The sequence below is a fragment of the Dermochelys coriacea genome, chromosome 1, assembly GCF_009764565.3.
Source record: "Dermochelys coriacea isolate rDerCor1 chromosome 1, rDerCor1.pri.v4, whole genome shotgun sequence".
NCBI lineage: Eukaryota > Metazoa > Chordata > Testudines > Dermochelyidae > Dermochelys > Dermochelys coriacea.
The window spans coordinates 215951078-215966243 of NC_050068.2; the positions used below are offsets into that span (position 1 = coordinate 215951078).

Consider the following 15166-nt stretch of genomic DNA (forward strand, 5'->3'; position numbering starts at 1 on the left):
ACCAACAGAGAACGTCCCCTTCCCCGCCCCACACAACCTTCTTAGTGTGGTGTGAATTGATCAGCTGGAATCTTATGTTGGGCTCAGAGATGACACCACACTTCAGGGGACAGCTCCAGTCAGAACCACCAGTGCCAGGAACTATCTAACACTAGGAGCTCCTGCACTGGACTCAGGTGAACCAAAAAGTTGCTACCTACTGAGTAAAGATGAGAGGGAACTAAGGAAATTCACCAACAATAACCTGTTCCTGACCATCATGAGCCCTGCTCTTGCATTGGCCAAACTCCCTCAAGGCAAACTTGCCTAAATCACTCATGACCCACCTGCTAAGAGCTTGTGCAGACACTGTTCATTGGCTTCCAGGCATTTAAGCCTGGATAAAGTGACTCTAAACCTCAGCAGCCATTCCACCACCACACATAGAGAAGATTTTTCTCAATCAGTAATCTGCAGGATTTCCCTCGCTCACTCATTTACAGGGGCTGCTAGCAAGCCACGCTGTCAAGCTCAGAGTGTTACAATCCTTATAGCACCTTCCACATATAGATTCAAAAAAGGTAGAAAGTGTCTTCTGACAAAGGTTGTTCCTTTTAACACTGTGACACACTCTGATCACTGGGTGATAACTTCTTATTGAGAAACAGTCCATAGTTTCATGCACACTCTGTATTATTTCTAGTGTATAACAGAGAGTGTTATTCAATGTTTTTCCCATTTCTCCTGAGCCCAGGTCGCTCTGAATCATCTAGACTGCTGAATGGAGAGAGCCGGTGCGACGGAAGAGTAGAGATTTCCCTCCGTGGTGTGTGGGGCAGAGTGCTGGTTGACCAATGGGACATGAACGATGCCAGTGTGGTATGCAGGGAGCTCCAGTGTGGAGTCGCTGAGAAAGCTTATAACCCCCCTAAGTCTGAGCGAGGAACGGGCCCTGTGGGGCTGCGAAGGGTCCAGTGTGCAGGAAATGAGACTCATCTGACTCTCTGTGACAACTCCACATCTGAGACAGCCCAGACAGGAATTGCTGAGGACGTTGGTGTCGTTTGCTCAGGTGATTCATTTCCAAATCTCTCAAACATTTTCTGTTCAGTAGGAAAATACATTAACATAACATAAAATACATTAAAATATTAACAGCTGGGATCCATCTCTGCAGGGAGCAGGCGGATCAGATTGGTAAATGGGGCAGGTCGCTGTGCCGGGAGAGTGGAGATTTATTACAATGGCAGCTGGGGGACAGTCTGTGATGATTTCTGGGACCTACTGGACTCCAGTGTTGTTTGCAAACAACTGGGATGTGGACTCGCCATCAATGCAACTGTCTCTGCTCATTATGGGCAAGGATCCGGGCAGATCTGGCTGGATGATGTGAACTGCTCCGGGAATGAATCCGATCTCTGGGCGTGTCCTTCCAGGGGCTGGGGCCAGCACAACTGCAGACACAAAGAGGATGCAGGAGTTCTCTGCTCAGGTGTGGTTTGTGAATGCTCTTCTGATCCTAGTTATCAGGCAATTTAATGGAGGGGGCAGATGTTCAAGGAGCTCGCTGAGAGTGATACTCTCCCCGACTGTCTCTGCCTCCTTTTCCCTAGTGTAATTACCTGCCAGGGTCACCATTAGAAGGTCCTCAGCTCCCACCCAGAGGTACTGGAGATATTGCAAGATTTCCCTAATGTTAGAATGCTGCGTCTCAGGTGTCTGAAGGAGACTGTGTCATGGAAAGCAGTGACTGAAAAGGATGTAGGGTCGTAGTGGAGAAATAACTGAACATGAACTCCCAGTGCTGTGCATGGCAAAACAGGCTAATGCAAACCTAGATGTTTGAACAGGTGAGTAGGATTGAGGACTAAATTTTACTGTTGTATATGGCACTGGTGAGACAGATACTGGAATACTGTGTCTAGTTCTGATGCCCACAAAAATTGGAGAGGGAGCAGAGAAGAGCCACAAAAGTGATCTGATTGTTTGAATAAAAGCCTTATAGTGAGAGATTGAAGATGCTGAATCTGTTCAGCTTAATAGAAAGATCAAGAGGTAACTTGATTACAGTGCATAAGTTCCTTCACAAGGAGAACATACCACTTACTAAAGGGTTCTTTAATCTAATGGAGAAAGACAGAACCAGATTCGATGGCTGGAAGCTGAAACCAGACAAATTCACATCAGAAATAAGGCCCACCTTTTTAACAGTTAGGGTGATTAACCATCAGAACAAACTACCATGGAAATGGTGCTTTCTGCATGTCTTGTAGTCTTCCTGTCTAGACGGGATGTGTTTCTGGAAGCTAAGCTTATGTCAAACTCAATGTATTGGGATCTATGCAGGTGTTTTACAGAAGGTCAGACTGTTTGATCTCATCATCCCTGTCATGCTGTCTGGAGCGGCTACAGCTCGGAGTGCCCACCTCTGGGCAGACTGTGAAAAACAGGGCAACACTCCGAACTGGTGCTTTGTTCTATAATTAGATTTCACCAAACCAGTAACAGATGTGAACTTCTGGATCACTATATCAAGCTTACCATGGGGTCACAGACAGTCCTCTTAGACCAGTGGTCAGCAACCGGTCAATTGTGATCAATGGTCGATCCTAGAGCATCTCCCAGTCAATTGTTATCTCCAGTGGCACAGCGAGGCTGCTGCTAGATAGGCTCCCTGCCTGTCCCAGCCCCACGCCACTCCTGGAACTGGCCAGCATGCCCCTGGAGGCAGGGGACAGGGGTCTCCTTCCGTGCGCTGCTCCTGCCTGCAAGGACTACCCCAGGAGCGCCCATTGGACGAGAATGGGGAGCTGTGGCCAGTGGGAGATGCAGGAGTGGTGCTTGCAAAGAGGGGCAGTGTGTGGAGCCATGTGCTGCCTTCCCGCTTCACACCCAGGGGCTGCAAGGGCGCGTTGGCCCCTTTTGGGAGCGATGTGGGGCTGGGGTAGGCAGGGAACCTGCCTTAACGGCAGCCACGCTGTGCCACCGACCGGGAGCCGCCACAGGTAAGTGCTGCTCGGCAGGAGGTGGCACCCCAACCTCTAGCTCTGAGCCCTCTCCCAGAGCCAGCATCCCAAACCAGCCCTGAGCCTCCTCCCAGAACCAGCTCCCAATACCCCCTCCTGAACTTCGATCCCCCTCTTACACCCAAGCCCCAGTCCTGACCCTCCTCCCAGAGCCATGACCCTGAACCCCTCCTGCACCCCAACCCCCTGCCCCAGCCTTGTGAAAGTGAGTGAGGGTAGGGAAGACTGAGTAACTCGGGGGGGGGGGTCAAAGCAATGGGAGGAGGCCTTTTGCATGTATTGCTCCATGAGTGTGATAAGACCATTAACCAATTGTGATGATCCTTGATGGCCCATCTGATTTTGATAGTCATTGGGGATGGATGGGGGCGATGATTTCCATGCTTCAGTTCACAAATTCAGAGCAAACATTTTCAGTTATAAAGCAACATTTACATATTTTTCTTGGAGCATGGACCACAGACATTACAAGTGAGCTTAATGCCTGCAGCAACTAATCACCATTTCATAGACTCTAAACACAAAATACATTTTTACAAGATTAATACATGTTTTGAGCAAAACTAACATACATGTGACCTGGTCAGTTCTTAGCTAATGCCTACAGCCTGGGCAAGAGCTGGCGTCTGGCCTGCCAGTGTCAGAATCCTTTCGGGCCTTCATCTATTACAACCTGTATGTCGCTGCTGGTAAATGGTGGCCTTCCAGAGATGCCGACTGTATTTCTAAGGGGCCTGTGGTGCCTAAAGGTGTCTTTGATTCTTGGAGTGATTTTCTCTCACACTTGCTCCTGCAGAATGATGCACGGGATTGTTAGCAATCGCTGGGATTTCATAGATTCATAGATTCTAAGGTCAGAAGGGACCATTAGGATCATCCAGTCCGACGTCCTGCACAACGCAGGCCACAGAATCTCACCCACCCACTCCTGCGAAAAACTTCTCACCTATGTCTGAGCTACTGAAGTCCTCAAATCATGGTTTAAAGACTTCAAGGAGCAGAGAAGCCTCCCTCAAGTGACCCGTACCCCATGCTACAGAGGAAGGCGAAAATCCTCCAGGGCCTCTTCCAATCTGCCCTGGAGGAAAATTCCTTCCCGACCCCAAATATGGCGATCAGCTGAACCCTGAGCATATGGGCAAGATTCACCAGCCAGATACTACAGAAAATTTTTTCCTGGGTAACTCAGATCCCACCCATCTAATATCCCATCACAGGCCATTAGGCCTATTTACCATGAATATTGAAAGATCAATTAATTACCAGAATCATGTTATCCCATCATAACATCTCCTCCATAAACTTATCAAGTTTAATCTTAAAGCCAGATAGATCTTTTGTTCACTCTTCACACCCCAGTTCATTTCAGAATCAGATGATTTAAATTCCCCTTTTGTGCATTTCGTTCTAGAGTTCACAGATCTGAGGCTGGTGAGCGACAGTGACTGTGCAGGGCGGCTGGAGGTTTTCTACAATGGGACGTGGGGCAGTGTTTGCTCCAATCAGATGTCTGGAGTCACCCCAGCAATTGTCTGCAAACAGCTGAACTGTGGGGACGGAGGGCAGATTGCAAGAGACTTTGAATATGGAGCAGGTTCTGGTCCCACGTGGCTGGACCATGTTGCATGCAGTGAGCAGCACAGCTCCCTCTGGCAGTGCCCGTCCGAGCCCTGGGATCCAAAGTCATGTGATAACCGAGCAGAAGAGACCCATATTTCTTGCACTGGTAATTCTGAAACTACCTGCATGTGCGTGTGCAAACACACACGTACGTGATGTGTTTAATTAATTGAAGGGTTAGGAGAGAACTTGTTGTTGTTCACATCTCAGTGTAGGCAGATTTAAATTCTCAGCACAAGACACAAGCATATTTTAATGGCCTTTTATAGGAACAAGCATTTGTCTGATTAACAACAAACATGGAAGTTAAGTAATTCATTATAATAGAGACCGGTGTTACACAGTGTGATAAGGTAATGTGAGAGCCAAGAAAAGCCTCTCCCTAGAGACCGTCATTAGGCAGCTCTGTGGTTATTAATCCTTTTGGGATGAACAATCAGAGATGGGCCAAGGCTGTGCAGTTTGGGTCAAGACTGAAATTCCCCACAAGTCTGGGTGCATGTCAGCCTGTGTGTCTGAGTAACAGCTGAAGAGCAAATTAATTAGGTATTAAATGACCCAGAGTTCACATTTCAGTTCATACAGTGCTGAAATTAGTGGTTTAAAATACAGATAAATTCTACTCCCACATCACACACACAAAACCAGTGCATTCACCTCGGCACTTTCTCTCCATAGGAAAAAAAGTGAAACCACCTCAGACCACATTTGCCGTATGCCCAAACTCTACGCGCTGCACAGGTATCTCTGCTTCTTACTGTCTCACTCTTGGTCCCCAAGAACTTTCTCATTTCTCCCAGTAACGTGAGATTTTTGCATTTCCAGACAAGGAGAAGTTACGTGTCGTGGGAGGAAAGGACAGATGCTCGGGGAGAGTGAAGGTTTGGTACCGTGACTCCTGGGGAACGGTTTGTGATGACTCCTGGGACATGGCGGATGCGAACGTTGTGTGTAAACAACTGGGCTGTGGCTCTGCTGTATCTGCGCTGGGCAAAGCTGCATTTGGCGAGGGAACTGGTCCCATCTGGGTGGAGACGTTGAATTGCAGAGGGACAGAGTCATCTCTCTGGGACTGTCCTGCCAAGCCCTGGGGTGAGAGCAACTGTGGTCATAAGGAAGATGCTGCCGTGAATTGCTCAGGTGAGTGACAGGAGATGTTTCTGCTACATGCTGTAATATTCAGGGAGAAGGATGGTTTAGCCCACCCATCCCCTTTTGTGCCAGACCAGGCCCTCCCATCTCCTGTGTGCAGGAGCATCCTGGATGTTGAGGGCTGGAGCTTTTGTGGGGTCAGACTGGCTCAGACATCAGCCCACATAGCCCCTGCATCCATCACAGGGCCCAGTGTGCTGGGTTGTTATGAGAGTCCTCATTGCTGCACAGAGCACAAGGGACGAGGGCCCTAAATCACTAACAAACAGGCTCAGTGCTGCTGTGAAGGAGTTTGTGGTGGGGACAACTGCACAGTGTCCCCGGGGACTCTCAAAGGTGAGGTTCCTCCATGGAACAAACAGGTCACCTCCCCCTTGCTCCAGACTCCAACTCTCCTCCCTTTACCTTTGCAGGTCTGACAGAGAGGACAGATGCTCTGAGTACCCCAGATAAAGCATCCCCCTCCTCCCATCAAGGGTTACATTTCCCTGGTGCTCGGTCACAGCGGAGGAGCTGCAAGCTGCAGCCTGGGGGAAGGAGCTCCTTTCCATGGCCTGGGACATCTGAGGGCGAAAGACACCCGGGTGGGAGCTGCAGGCCCTGCTGAGCCAGAGGATTCCTGTCTGCTTGCTCCAGCTGTCAGGGCAGGGCAGGGCCCATGATGTAAACAGCAGCCTGTGAGCTGCCCCCATGATGCACAGACAGTGTCCCAGCCCGTTACCCTGCTGTCCTGGGCTGTGCAATGAGTGACTGGGGAGCTCCCTGGGGCCCCCCCGGACTCTCACAGGATAATCTCTCCCTGTTGCTTGTTCATTTCCATCCAGCTCCCCCGCGCCGCCCTCCAACTGACAGTGGGAGAGTCACGGTGCCCGTGGTCGTCTGCATTATCCTGGGGGCCCTGCTCTGCCTGGTCTTAATCATCCTGGGGGCGCAGGTGCGAAGTGCCAGGGCACAGCGCAGAGGTGGGTCCTGACTGGTGTCACTGTGTGAAATGCCTCTGCAATAGCAGGGGGGGCTGCAAGATGTCAGGGTGAGGGGCGATACCAGGCTGGGTGGTGTGGCCAAGGGTGCCTGTTAACTCTTCTCTCATTGAATATTTCATTAACTGTCTGGCAGTGGAACTCCCCAGCCATCAAATCTGGAGATGATACTAGCTAGGGGGGGTCACAGTTTCAGGGAAGCTGCACCTGTATCCCCCCACGCCCCCCAGTGATCCATTCCAGGAGTGCCCAGTCAGGCCTCAGGCCTCCAGCCATCACCTGTCTCTGGGTAAAACCCCCCATCCCACCTCCCATGACCAGGGGGCTTTAAGGCTGCACAGCCCCCTGCCTTCCACTGTGATACCCCCAGCAAACCAGTCTGCCAACAGACCAGCCCCCATGCTGTGCGTTCTCCCCAAGGGCTATGAGCAGTATATTGCCAGCAGTCGCAAGTCACCACCCAGCTCTCTCTCAGCAGACTGCACCTTGTTAGTAGGATAAAAACATCACAGAGAAAACATAAAAAGAAAAGGACGAGTTGTGGCACCTTAGAGACTAACAAATTTATTTGAGCATACGCTTTCATGAGCTACAGCTCACTTCATCGGATGCATGCAGTGGAAAATAAAGTGGGGAGATTTTATATACACAGAGAACATGAAACAATGGGTGTTACCATACAGATTGTAACAAGAGTGATCAGGTAAGGTGAGCGGGGGGGGGGGGCTTTTGTACTGATAATCAAGGTGGGACATTTCTAGCAGTTACTGGAAATGGCCCACCTTGATTATCACTACAAAAGTCCCTGCCCCCACCCCCACTCTCCTGCTGGTAATAGCTCACCTTACCCGATCACTCTGGTTACAGTGTGTATGGTAACACCCATTGTTTCATGTTCTCTGTGTATATAAATCTCCCCACTGTATTTTCCACTGAATGCATCCAATGAAGTGAGCTGTAGCTCACGAAAGCTTATGCTCAAATAAATTTGTTAGTCTCTAAGGTGTCACAAGTCCTCCTTTTCTTTTTGTGGACACAGACTAACAAGGCTGTTACTCTGAAACCTGTCATTATGAAAGAAAACATAGAAAACAAGAAACAATTCCTCCACACTTACTGAATGTATCAGAAATCATTTGCCTTCCTCATGGGCAGGCTGGGAGACCAATATCCCTGCAACAATTCAGTGTTGGGATCCCCACGGACAGAAGGTCCTGCCCATTTGATGAATCAAAATGAAGGCCTTGAGCCTGTTGAAACTCAGCCTTTTATATCAGAAGTCCTTCTTTGTCGTTTGGTCTCAGGTAACCCAGGTTGTACCAACCTCTGTAAACCACCCCAACTACCTCTCTGAAGTTGTTTACAATCTTGGTGATTTATCTTAATCACCCTTCACCTCCCCCCCTACCCCCACCCCCCACCCCCCAGACTGTTTTTTCTTCCTGGAGGAGCTGTGGAAATCCTCCCAGGTGCAGTAGAACACAATTGTACACAAACCATTCACAGATTTACTAGAGTGGTTCCCAAAGATACTGCGTGAGGCTGCAATATCTGTCACAAGGAGGGGTTCTGAATATCTGTGTGGTGAGACATCATGGAATGGGACCTAGAGAAATTGGACATATTGTCGGGGGAAAAAGGTGTATAAAAATCGAGCTGTGGTAAATAGTTGTGAAGAGAGAGATCCAGTAGAAAGGACAATCTTAGGAAGGAAAAATGCCGGAAAGGAGTATTATACTATGTTGTACTCATAGGTGGCATTTAGAGGATTTTATATCTATAAAACACAGAACAACATTAGCTACCAGCTGCTTGGAAAGAGGGAAGGAAATGAGATGGCCATCAACATACACGTAACATTGACAAGTTTGCAGTAAGACAATGACTGTAATCAAATCTCATGCTTCAGGACTTCAGCCAGTTGCCTGCAGGGGTCAGGAAGGAATTTGGGGAAGCCCCTATATTTGTTTTTCGTTTTGTTTTGTTTTTGTTTCTTGCCCTCCTCTGAAGCATGAGACATTAGCTACGGAGGGATATGTGACACTGGATGGGCTGGACCATTGCTCTGAAGTGGTATAGAGAAACCTTTTTCTAAGATGTCTGGCTGGTGTGTCTTCTCCACATGCTCAGGGTCAAACCAATTGCCAGTTTGGGGGTCAGGAAGGAATTTTGCCACAGGTCAGACTGGCAAAAAGGGACCTTGGGGGATTTTTATCTTCCTCTAAAGCATGGAGCCTGCCAGGATTATCTAGGTATCTCTCACCTCGTCTGTTCCCTGCCATTGTAGGGACCTTGGGCATCAGTGGTGCATTAGTCCCCAGGGTTGTCGCAATGAGGGTGCGGGGCCTGGGGTGGAAGTGACAAATCTGTCACTTTCGGGACCAACCCGTCAGTTCCGGGACCAACTGCCCCAGCCAATCAGTTTGCCCGTGGGGGCCTCCAAAGCATGGGGTCTGGAGAGGTCGCCTCGATTCGCTGTACCCAAGGGATGGCTCTGTTAGTCCCTCGTGTTTTCTACCTGTGGCACACAAGAGTTTATTCTTCTGAGGACTGAAATGCTTTAGTCTAAGTGCTTTTTTGGGCTCAAACCTAGGGGTATCTGGGTGAATTGCAGTGGCCTGTGTTATACAAGAGCTCAGACTAGATGTTCTAATGGTCCTGTCTAGCCTTGAAGTCTATGAAAAAATGGTTATCACCATTTTGCAGATGAGTGTAAACATCAGCATAGACGAAGAATTATTTAAGCTGCTTCAAAGGGGAATAACTAGGAATAATGGGATGAGATTGAAAAGGGAACATTTAAGATGAATGTGAGGAAGCTTCCTGGCAGTGGTCTAGCCCTGGGAACCATCATCAAAGGGATGCTGTGGAGAGGGACGTTGTCCCTGTCACCTGGCTCATTTAAATCTAGCCTGGACGCAGCAGTGGGAATGTGCCGTAGGGTTCAGGCTTACACTGGGCCCAGGGGGGAGGGGCTGAATGAGCTAACAGTGTTTCCCATCTCTGGTTTCTCTGACCCTGTGCAAACCCTGCCCTTTGTTTTCAGGCTCCAGAAAACCCTTGGATCCCTTCTCTGAGGCCGTGTACGAAGAGATTGATTATAACCTGAGGAGAGAGAAGCAGGAGATGTTCAGTCGCTCAGGTCTGTGGGTCTCACTCTTAACACAGAGCAGCTATCTAATGCCCTGTCCATCTGAGGCCCTGACCCAGAGTTAAATCACTGCAGCTTCACCCTGTGAGCTTGTCATTGGAGCTGGGCACAAGTCTCCATTATGAAATGTTTTGGTGAAAACTGCAGATTCAGAGACACCGAAACATTTCACAAATTCCTGTCAATTTCACCCAATTGTTCCAAATACACACAGAACGATTCATTTCATTTCAACACTTCCTAAAGAAAACATTTTGGGTTTTTTTCAATTTGATATTACTTTTCCAACAGAAATTTCCTTTAATTTTATCTCTCTATATATATATATTTAAAAAAAACCACATATCCAAAAGAACATCAAATGGTTTCATTCAACAGGAAACCCTTTTTTTTTTTTTTTTTTACTTTTGCATTCGCCAACATTTTCATGAAAGTCATTTTTGGCTCAACCCAAAACATTTTTTATTTTATTATTATTATTGTTATTTTTACAATTGTCAAAGAACCAAAACATCTGTCTTTTGCCAAACTCTAACATCTGAGGTGAGACCAGCAGTTACTCATGTAGACTAGTGTTGCCAGGAGTCCAGTTTTCAACCAGAACCCCCAGTCGAAAAGGGGCCCTGGCGGCTCCAGTCAGCATTGCTGACCGGGCCGTTAAAAGTCCAGTCGGTGGCACAGCAGGGCTAAGGCAGGCTCCCTATCTGCCCTGGCTCTGTGCAGCTCCCAGAAGAGTCTGGCATGTCCCTGCGGCTCCTAGGCACAGGGGTGCCCATGATAGCTCCACACCCTGTCCCTGCCTCAAACACCAGCTCCAGTGTTCCCATTGGCTGAGAACTACGGTCAATGGGAGCTGCAGGGGCGGTGCCTGCAGGCATGGGTAGCGTGCACCACACAGAGCCAGCTGGCTATGCCTCCGCCTAAGGTTAAGACATACAGGGAACAGCACAGAGTCAGGGTAGGCAGGGAGCCTGCTTTAGCCTCACTGTGTCGCCGACCAGGAGCTGCCTGAGCTAAACGCCGCCTAGCTGGATCCCACACGCCGAATCCCCTGTTCAAGTTCAGAACCCCCTCCCACACCCTCCCTCCCTCCCAGACCCCTCACCCTCCACCGCACCCCAACTCCCTGCCCAGGCTCTAAGCCCCATCCCGCACCCAAACTCCCTCCTGGAGCCTGCACCCTGCACCCCCTCCTGAACCTCAACCTCCTGCCCCAGCCCTGATCGTCCTCCTGCACTTGAAAACCACCAGCCCAGAGCCCCCTCCTGTATCCCAAACCCCTCATCCCTGGCCCCACCCCAGAGTCCACACTCCCAGCCAGAATGTGCACCCCCCTCCCACATCCCATCCCCCTGCTGCAGCACTAAACCTAATTCTGCACTCCAAATCTCTTAGCCCCACCCCGAGTCCGCACTCCCAGCTGGAGCCCTCACCCCCTCCCGCACCCCAACCCCCTACCCCAGCCCAGTGAAAGTGAGTTGAGTGTGGGGAAGAGTGAATGAGAGAAGGAGGGGGGCTTGAGTGAGTGGGGAGAAGAGCCTCAGAAAAGGGGAAGACGGGGCAGGGCTTCTGGAAAGGGGCGGGGCAAAGGTGTTTTGTTTTGGCTTCCTTCCCACCATGCTCTACGAGCCCCAGTTGTAGGGACAGTTAATGTCACTGTGCCCGTCCTGCAGCCTTGGAGTGTAACCAGTGCAGGGGCAGGAAAGTGACTGTCTGGGGTCAAGATAAATTATCATTTGAAAATTGCTTTGGAGCTTTGAGGCAGGGGATGTTCTGTGTCGCCCTCCCACCACAGCCACCGGTCTGCTGGGTGGGATCCTTCCTGCCCCGGAGCAGAGAGATCAGCCCAGGAGAGCCTCATGACTTTGAGTCCTGACCCTTTTATCCTTCGTGCCATTTTGTCTCAATGTCTGATGGGAACATCCTGCCCCAGGGCTGTGCTGTGGTGGGGCTCTGGGAACATGCTCAGGGCATCCCCCAGCACCAGTGCCAAGATAATGAGAGTGAATCACAAACTCTGCTCTGGGCCTGTCTTGGACTAATCTGGAAACACCAGGGAGAGCTGATCAACTGATTCATGGAGGAGGCGGATATTTACCCTTAAGCTGGAGGAATCCCTTCTGTGGCTGAGGTGGCCAGGACCCTTGTGGAACTTCCCTGGATCAGCAGCCAGACATGTGCCCCTCACTCACCCCAGTATATTTCAGCTCCGATTGTAGAATCCCCTCAGTCACATTTACCCCAGTAACACAGAGATTTCTCTTGGGAGCGCTGTGTAAGTCTCTCACCGCTCAGAATCGCTGTGATTCAGCATCTTCTCTGGAAGGCGAATAGACTGAGACTGGAAATCCCGCTCCAGGCCGCGGATGTGTTCCCAGCCCCACCGTTCTGCTGTTCTCACTGTGATGAATTTCTGGTTCTCATCTCTCCAGTCTCCTATTCAGATGACTCAGTGAGGAAGCTGCAGTATTACACCGGGGACAGTGAGGGGGAAAACGATCCTGGATCAGAACAAGGTAACGGGGGAGGAATAGACTTAGGCTGAGAGACCCAAATCTGGGCAGAGAACAGAATTTCTATGACGCTTGCTGCAATTGCAGACATTTCCCGCACCCGCCCCCGCCACGGTTCCCATTTTACACAGTGGGGTCTAATCCCATTGAACAGGATTTCTGTCAGAATCTCAGGATGGAAACATGTGACCATCTCCTGAGCACAGATCCCTCTGAGTGGCTCCCAGTGACCTCCCCAGGTGAGGAGCTGGAGGAGATGGGGTCGTTTCTTGGGTGTCAGGCATCAGTGCCCAGCAGGGCTCATCTTACACCCATGAAAGAGAGAGGAAGATTGTCCTGTGTTGTTATTACAGATGGGCTCAGCCCAACTCACTGATCCGAACCCACCAGAACTTTGTGGGAGGGGGGATTTGCAGATTCTCACCCCAGCTTCGGATCTCAGTTTTGCAGCTGGCACCTGTTACTATATCAAGCTGAAGTAAAACCCGGTTGTGAACTTCCTGGCTTGGGCCCATGTCTAATTATAAATGGGGCGGCATTTCTAACCCAGCTGCTCTCAAGGGGGTCCATGAATTTGGGCCCTTTGGGAGTTTAGCCTGTGGCTGAGGGAGGAGGCACTGAGCAGATGAGCCAGTTCTGCTGAGAAGCTGGAGCGCTGCCAAGCTGAGCCCTGGGCTGCCTGAGGGGCTAGTGGAGAACAGGAGCTCACAAAGGATCAGGCCAGCGATTCCCAGGGGGAGATTTATTTCCCACACATAAATGCTGACTTTGGGTTTTCCCGATGGGTGCTTTCAAAGAGACATGTGTGTTGGGGGGTGGGTGGTGGGAGGGAGCACTCTGCCAGTTTTCAGGGGAGCCTCTTTTCAGCGTGTTTGTACACTTCTTTCATATTCTAGTTATTGAATGTTTCTAGCATTGGTATCTTTACTATTTTAATAATGATTCAATTGTTATGAGCTACATAATTACATTATCATCAATTACAGTATATTTTAAATCTTTGCAATTACCTACAAGCTGCTTCACCAACATCCCGATCTTGTTTACATCTAGTTCCCTGGTATTGTCTTGATGCATGTTAAGGACAGCTACATTCGTCAGTTGCATCTGTCCCATTGATGACGGAAAATAATTTTTAAGTCTTCTAAAGCTGGAGAATGAGTTCAGGATGATACAGGCACTGTGAGAAGGATTCTTATAAATTTGCAGTACTCTGGAACCATAGTGCTTCCAGAGTCCTGCAAGTGACTCCACGATCTCTTTCTTGATGGGTAACAGCTAATTCAAGCACCACCATTTTGTATGTATAGATGGGATTATATTTTGCCATGTGCATGACTTTGCATTTAACACTGAATTTCATCTGTCATTTTGTTGCCCAGTCACCCAGGTTTGTAAGATCCCTTTGTAACTCTTCGCAGTCAGCTTTGGACTTAACTATCTTGAGTAATTTTGTATCATCTGCAAAGTTTGCCACCTCACCGTTTACCCCTTTTTGCAGATTATTTATGAATATCTTGAACAGAACCGGTCCCAGTATGGACCCCAGGGGGACACCACTATTTACTTCTCTCCATTTTGAAAATGGACCATTTATTCCTATCCTTTGTTTCCTACCTTTTAACCGGAGTGCCTGGGAATGTTTTCAGGATCATCATCAAATGGAGTGCCCCAAGGGTCGGTCCTGGGGCCGGTTTTGTTCAACGTCTTTGTTAATAATTTGGATGATGGGATGGATTGCACCCTCAGAAAATTCGCAGATGAAACTAAACTGAGGACAGAGGTAGATACACTGGAGGGTAGGGGTAGGGTCCATAGTGACATAGACAAATTGGAGGATTGAGCCAAAAAAAATCTGATGAGATTCAACAAGGACAAGTGCAGAGTCCTGCATTTAGGAAGGAAGAATCCCGTGCACCGCTACAGGCTGGGGAGCGACTAGCTAAGCAGCAGTTCTGCAGAAAAGGACCTGGGGATTACAGTGAATGAGAAGCTGGATATGAGTCAGCAGTGTGGCCTTGTTGCCAAGAAGGCCAATGGCATATTGGGCTGCATTAGTAGGAACATTGCCAGCAGATCGAAGGAAGTGATTATTCTCCTCTATTTGGCACTGATGAGCCCACACCTGGAGTATTGCGTCTAGTTTTGGTCCCCCCTCTACAGAAGGGATGTGGACAAATTGGAGAGAGTCCAGTGGAGGGCAAGGAAAATGATTAGGGGGCTGGGGCACATGACTTACAAGGAGAGGCTGAGGGAACTGGGCGTATTTAGTCTGCAGAAGAGAAGAGTGAGGGGGGATTTGATAGCAGCCTTCAACTACCTGAAGGGGGGTTCCAAAAAGGATGGATTTCGGCTGTTCTCAGTGGTGGCAGATGACAGAACAAGAAGCAATGCGGGAGGTTTAGGTTGGATATTAGGAAACACTATTTCATGAGGAGGGTGGTGAAGCACTGGAATGGGTTACCTAGGGAGGTGGTGGACTCTCCATACTTAGAGGATTTTAAGGCCCGGCTTGACAAAGCCCTGGCTCGGATGATTTAGTTGGTGCTAGTCCTGCTTTGAGAAGGGGATTGGACTAGATGACCCCCAGAGGTATCTTCCAACCCTAATATTCTATGATTCTATGATCTAATTATCCTTAATTAATTAATTTAATTAAATGTAATGAGAAGCCTTTTGTTATCTTAATCACCCTGCCTTTGTTTATAGTCAAACTCCCTGCCCCAAGGGCAGAAGTTGTTACTA

The 15166-nt window shown here is 49.1% G+C and overlaps 2 protein-coding genes across 2 annotated transcripts in view; one reads left to right on the plus strand and one right to left on the minus strand.

Annotated features, from left to right (window-relative positions):
* LOC119860485 (scavenger receptor cysteine-rich type 1 protein M130-like) overlaps positions 1 to 15166 on the minus strand; it is a 1081813-nt gene that overhangs the window by 289683 nt on the left and 776964 nt on the right. The window lies entirely within an intron of this gene.
* The window catches only part of LOC119860595 (antigen WC1.1-like), a 34064-nt gene that overhangs the window by 15737 nt on the left and 3161 nt on the right, over positions 1 to 15166 (plus strand). Inside the window, exons 5-13 of the mRNA XM_038414479.2 lie at positions 734 to 1051; positions 1157 to 1471; positions 4417 to 4731; positions 5304 to 5366; positions 5451 to 5765; positions 6191 to 6221; positions 6597 to 6739; positions 9804 to 9899; positions 12341 to 12424. Coding sequence (XP_038270407.1) covers positions 734 to 1051; positions 1157 to 1471; positions 4417 to 4731; positions 5304 to 5366; positions 5451 to 5765; positions 6191 to 6221; positions 6597 to 6739; positions 9804 to 9899; positions 12341 to 12424 — 1680 coding nt within the window. The remainder of the gene's footprint in view (positions 1 to 733; positions 1052 to 1156; positions 1472 to 4416; positions 4732 to 5303; positions 5367 to 5450; positions 5766 to 6190; positions 6222 to 6596; positions 6740 to 9803; positions 9900 to 12340; positions 12425 to 15166) is intronic.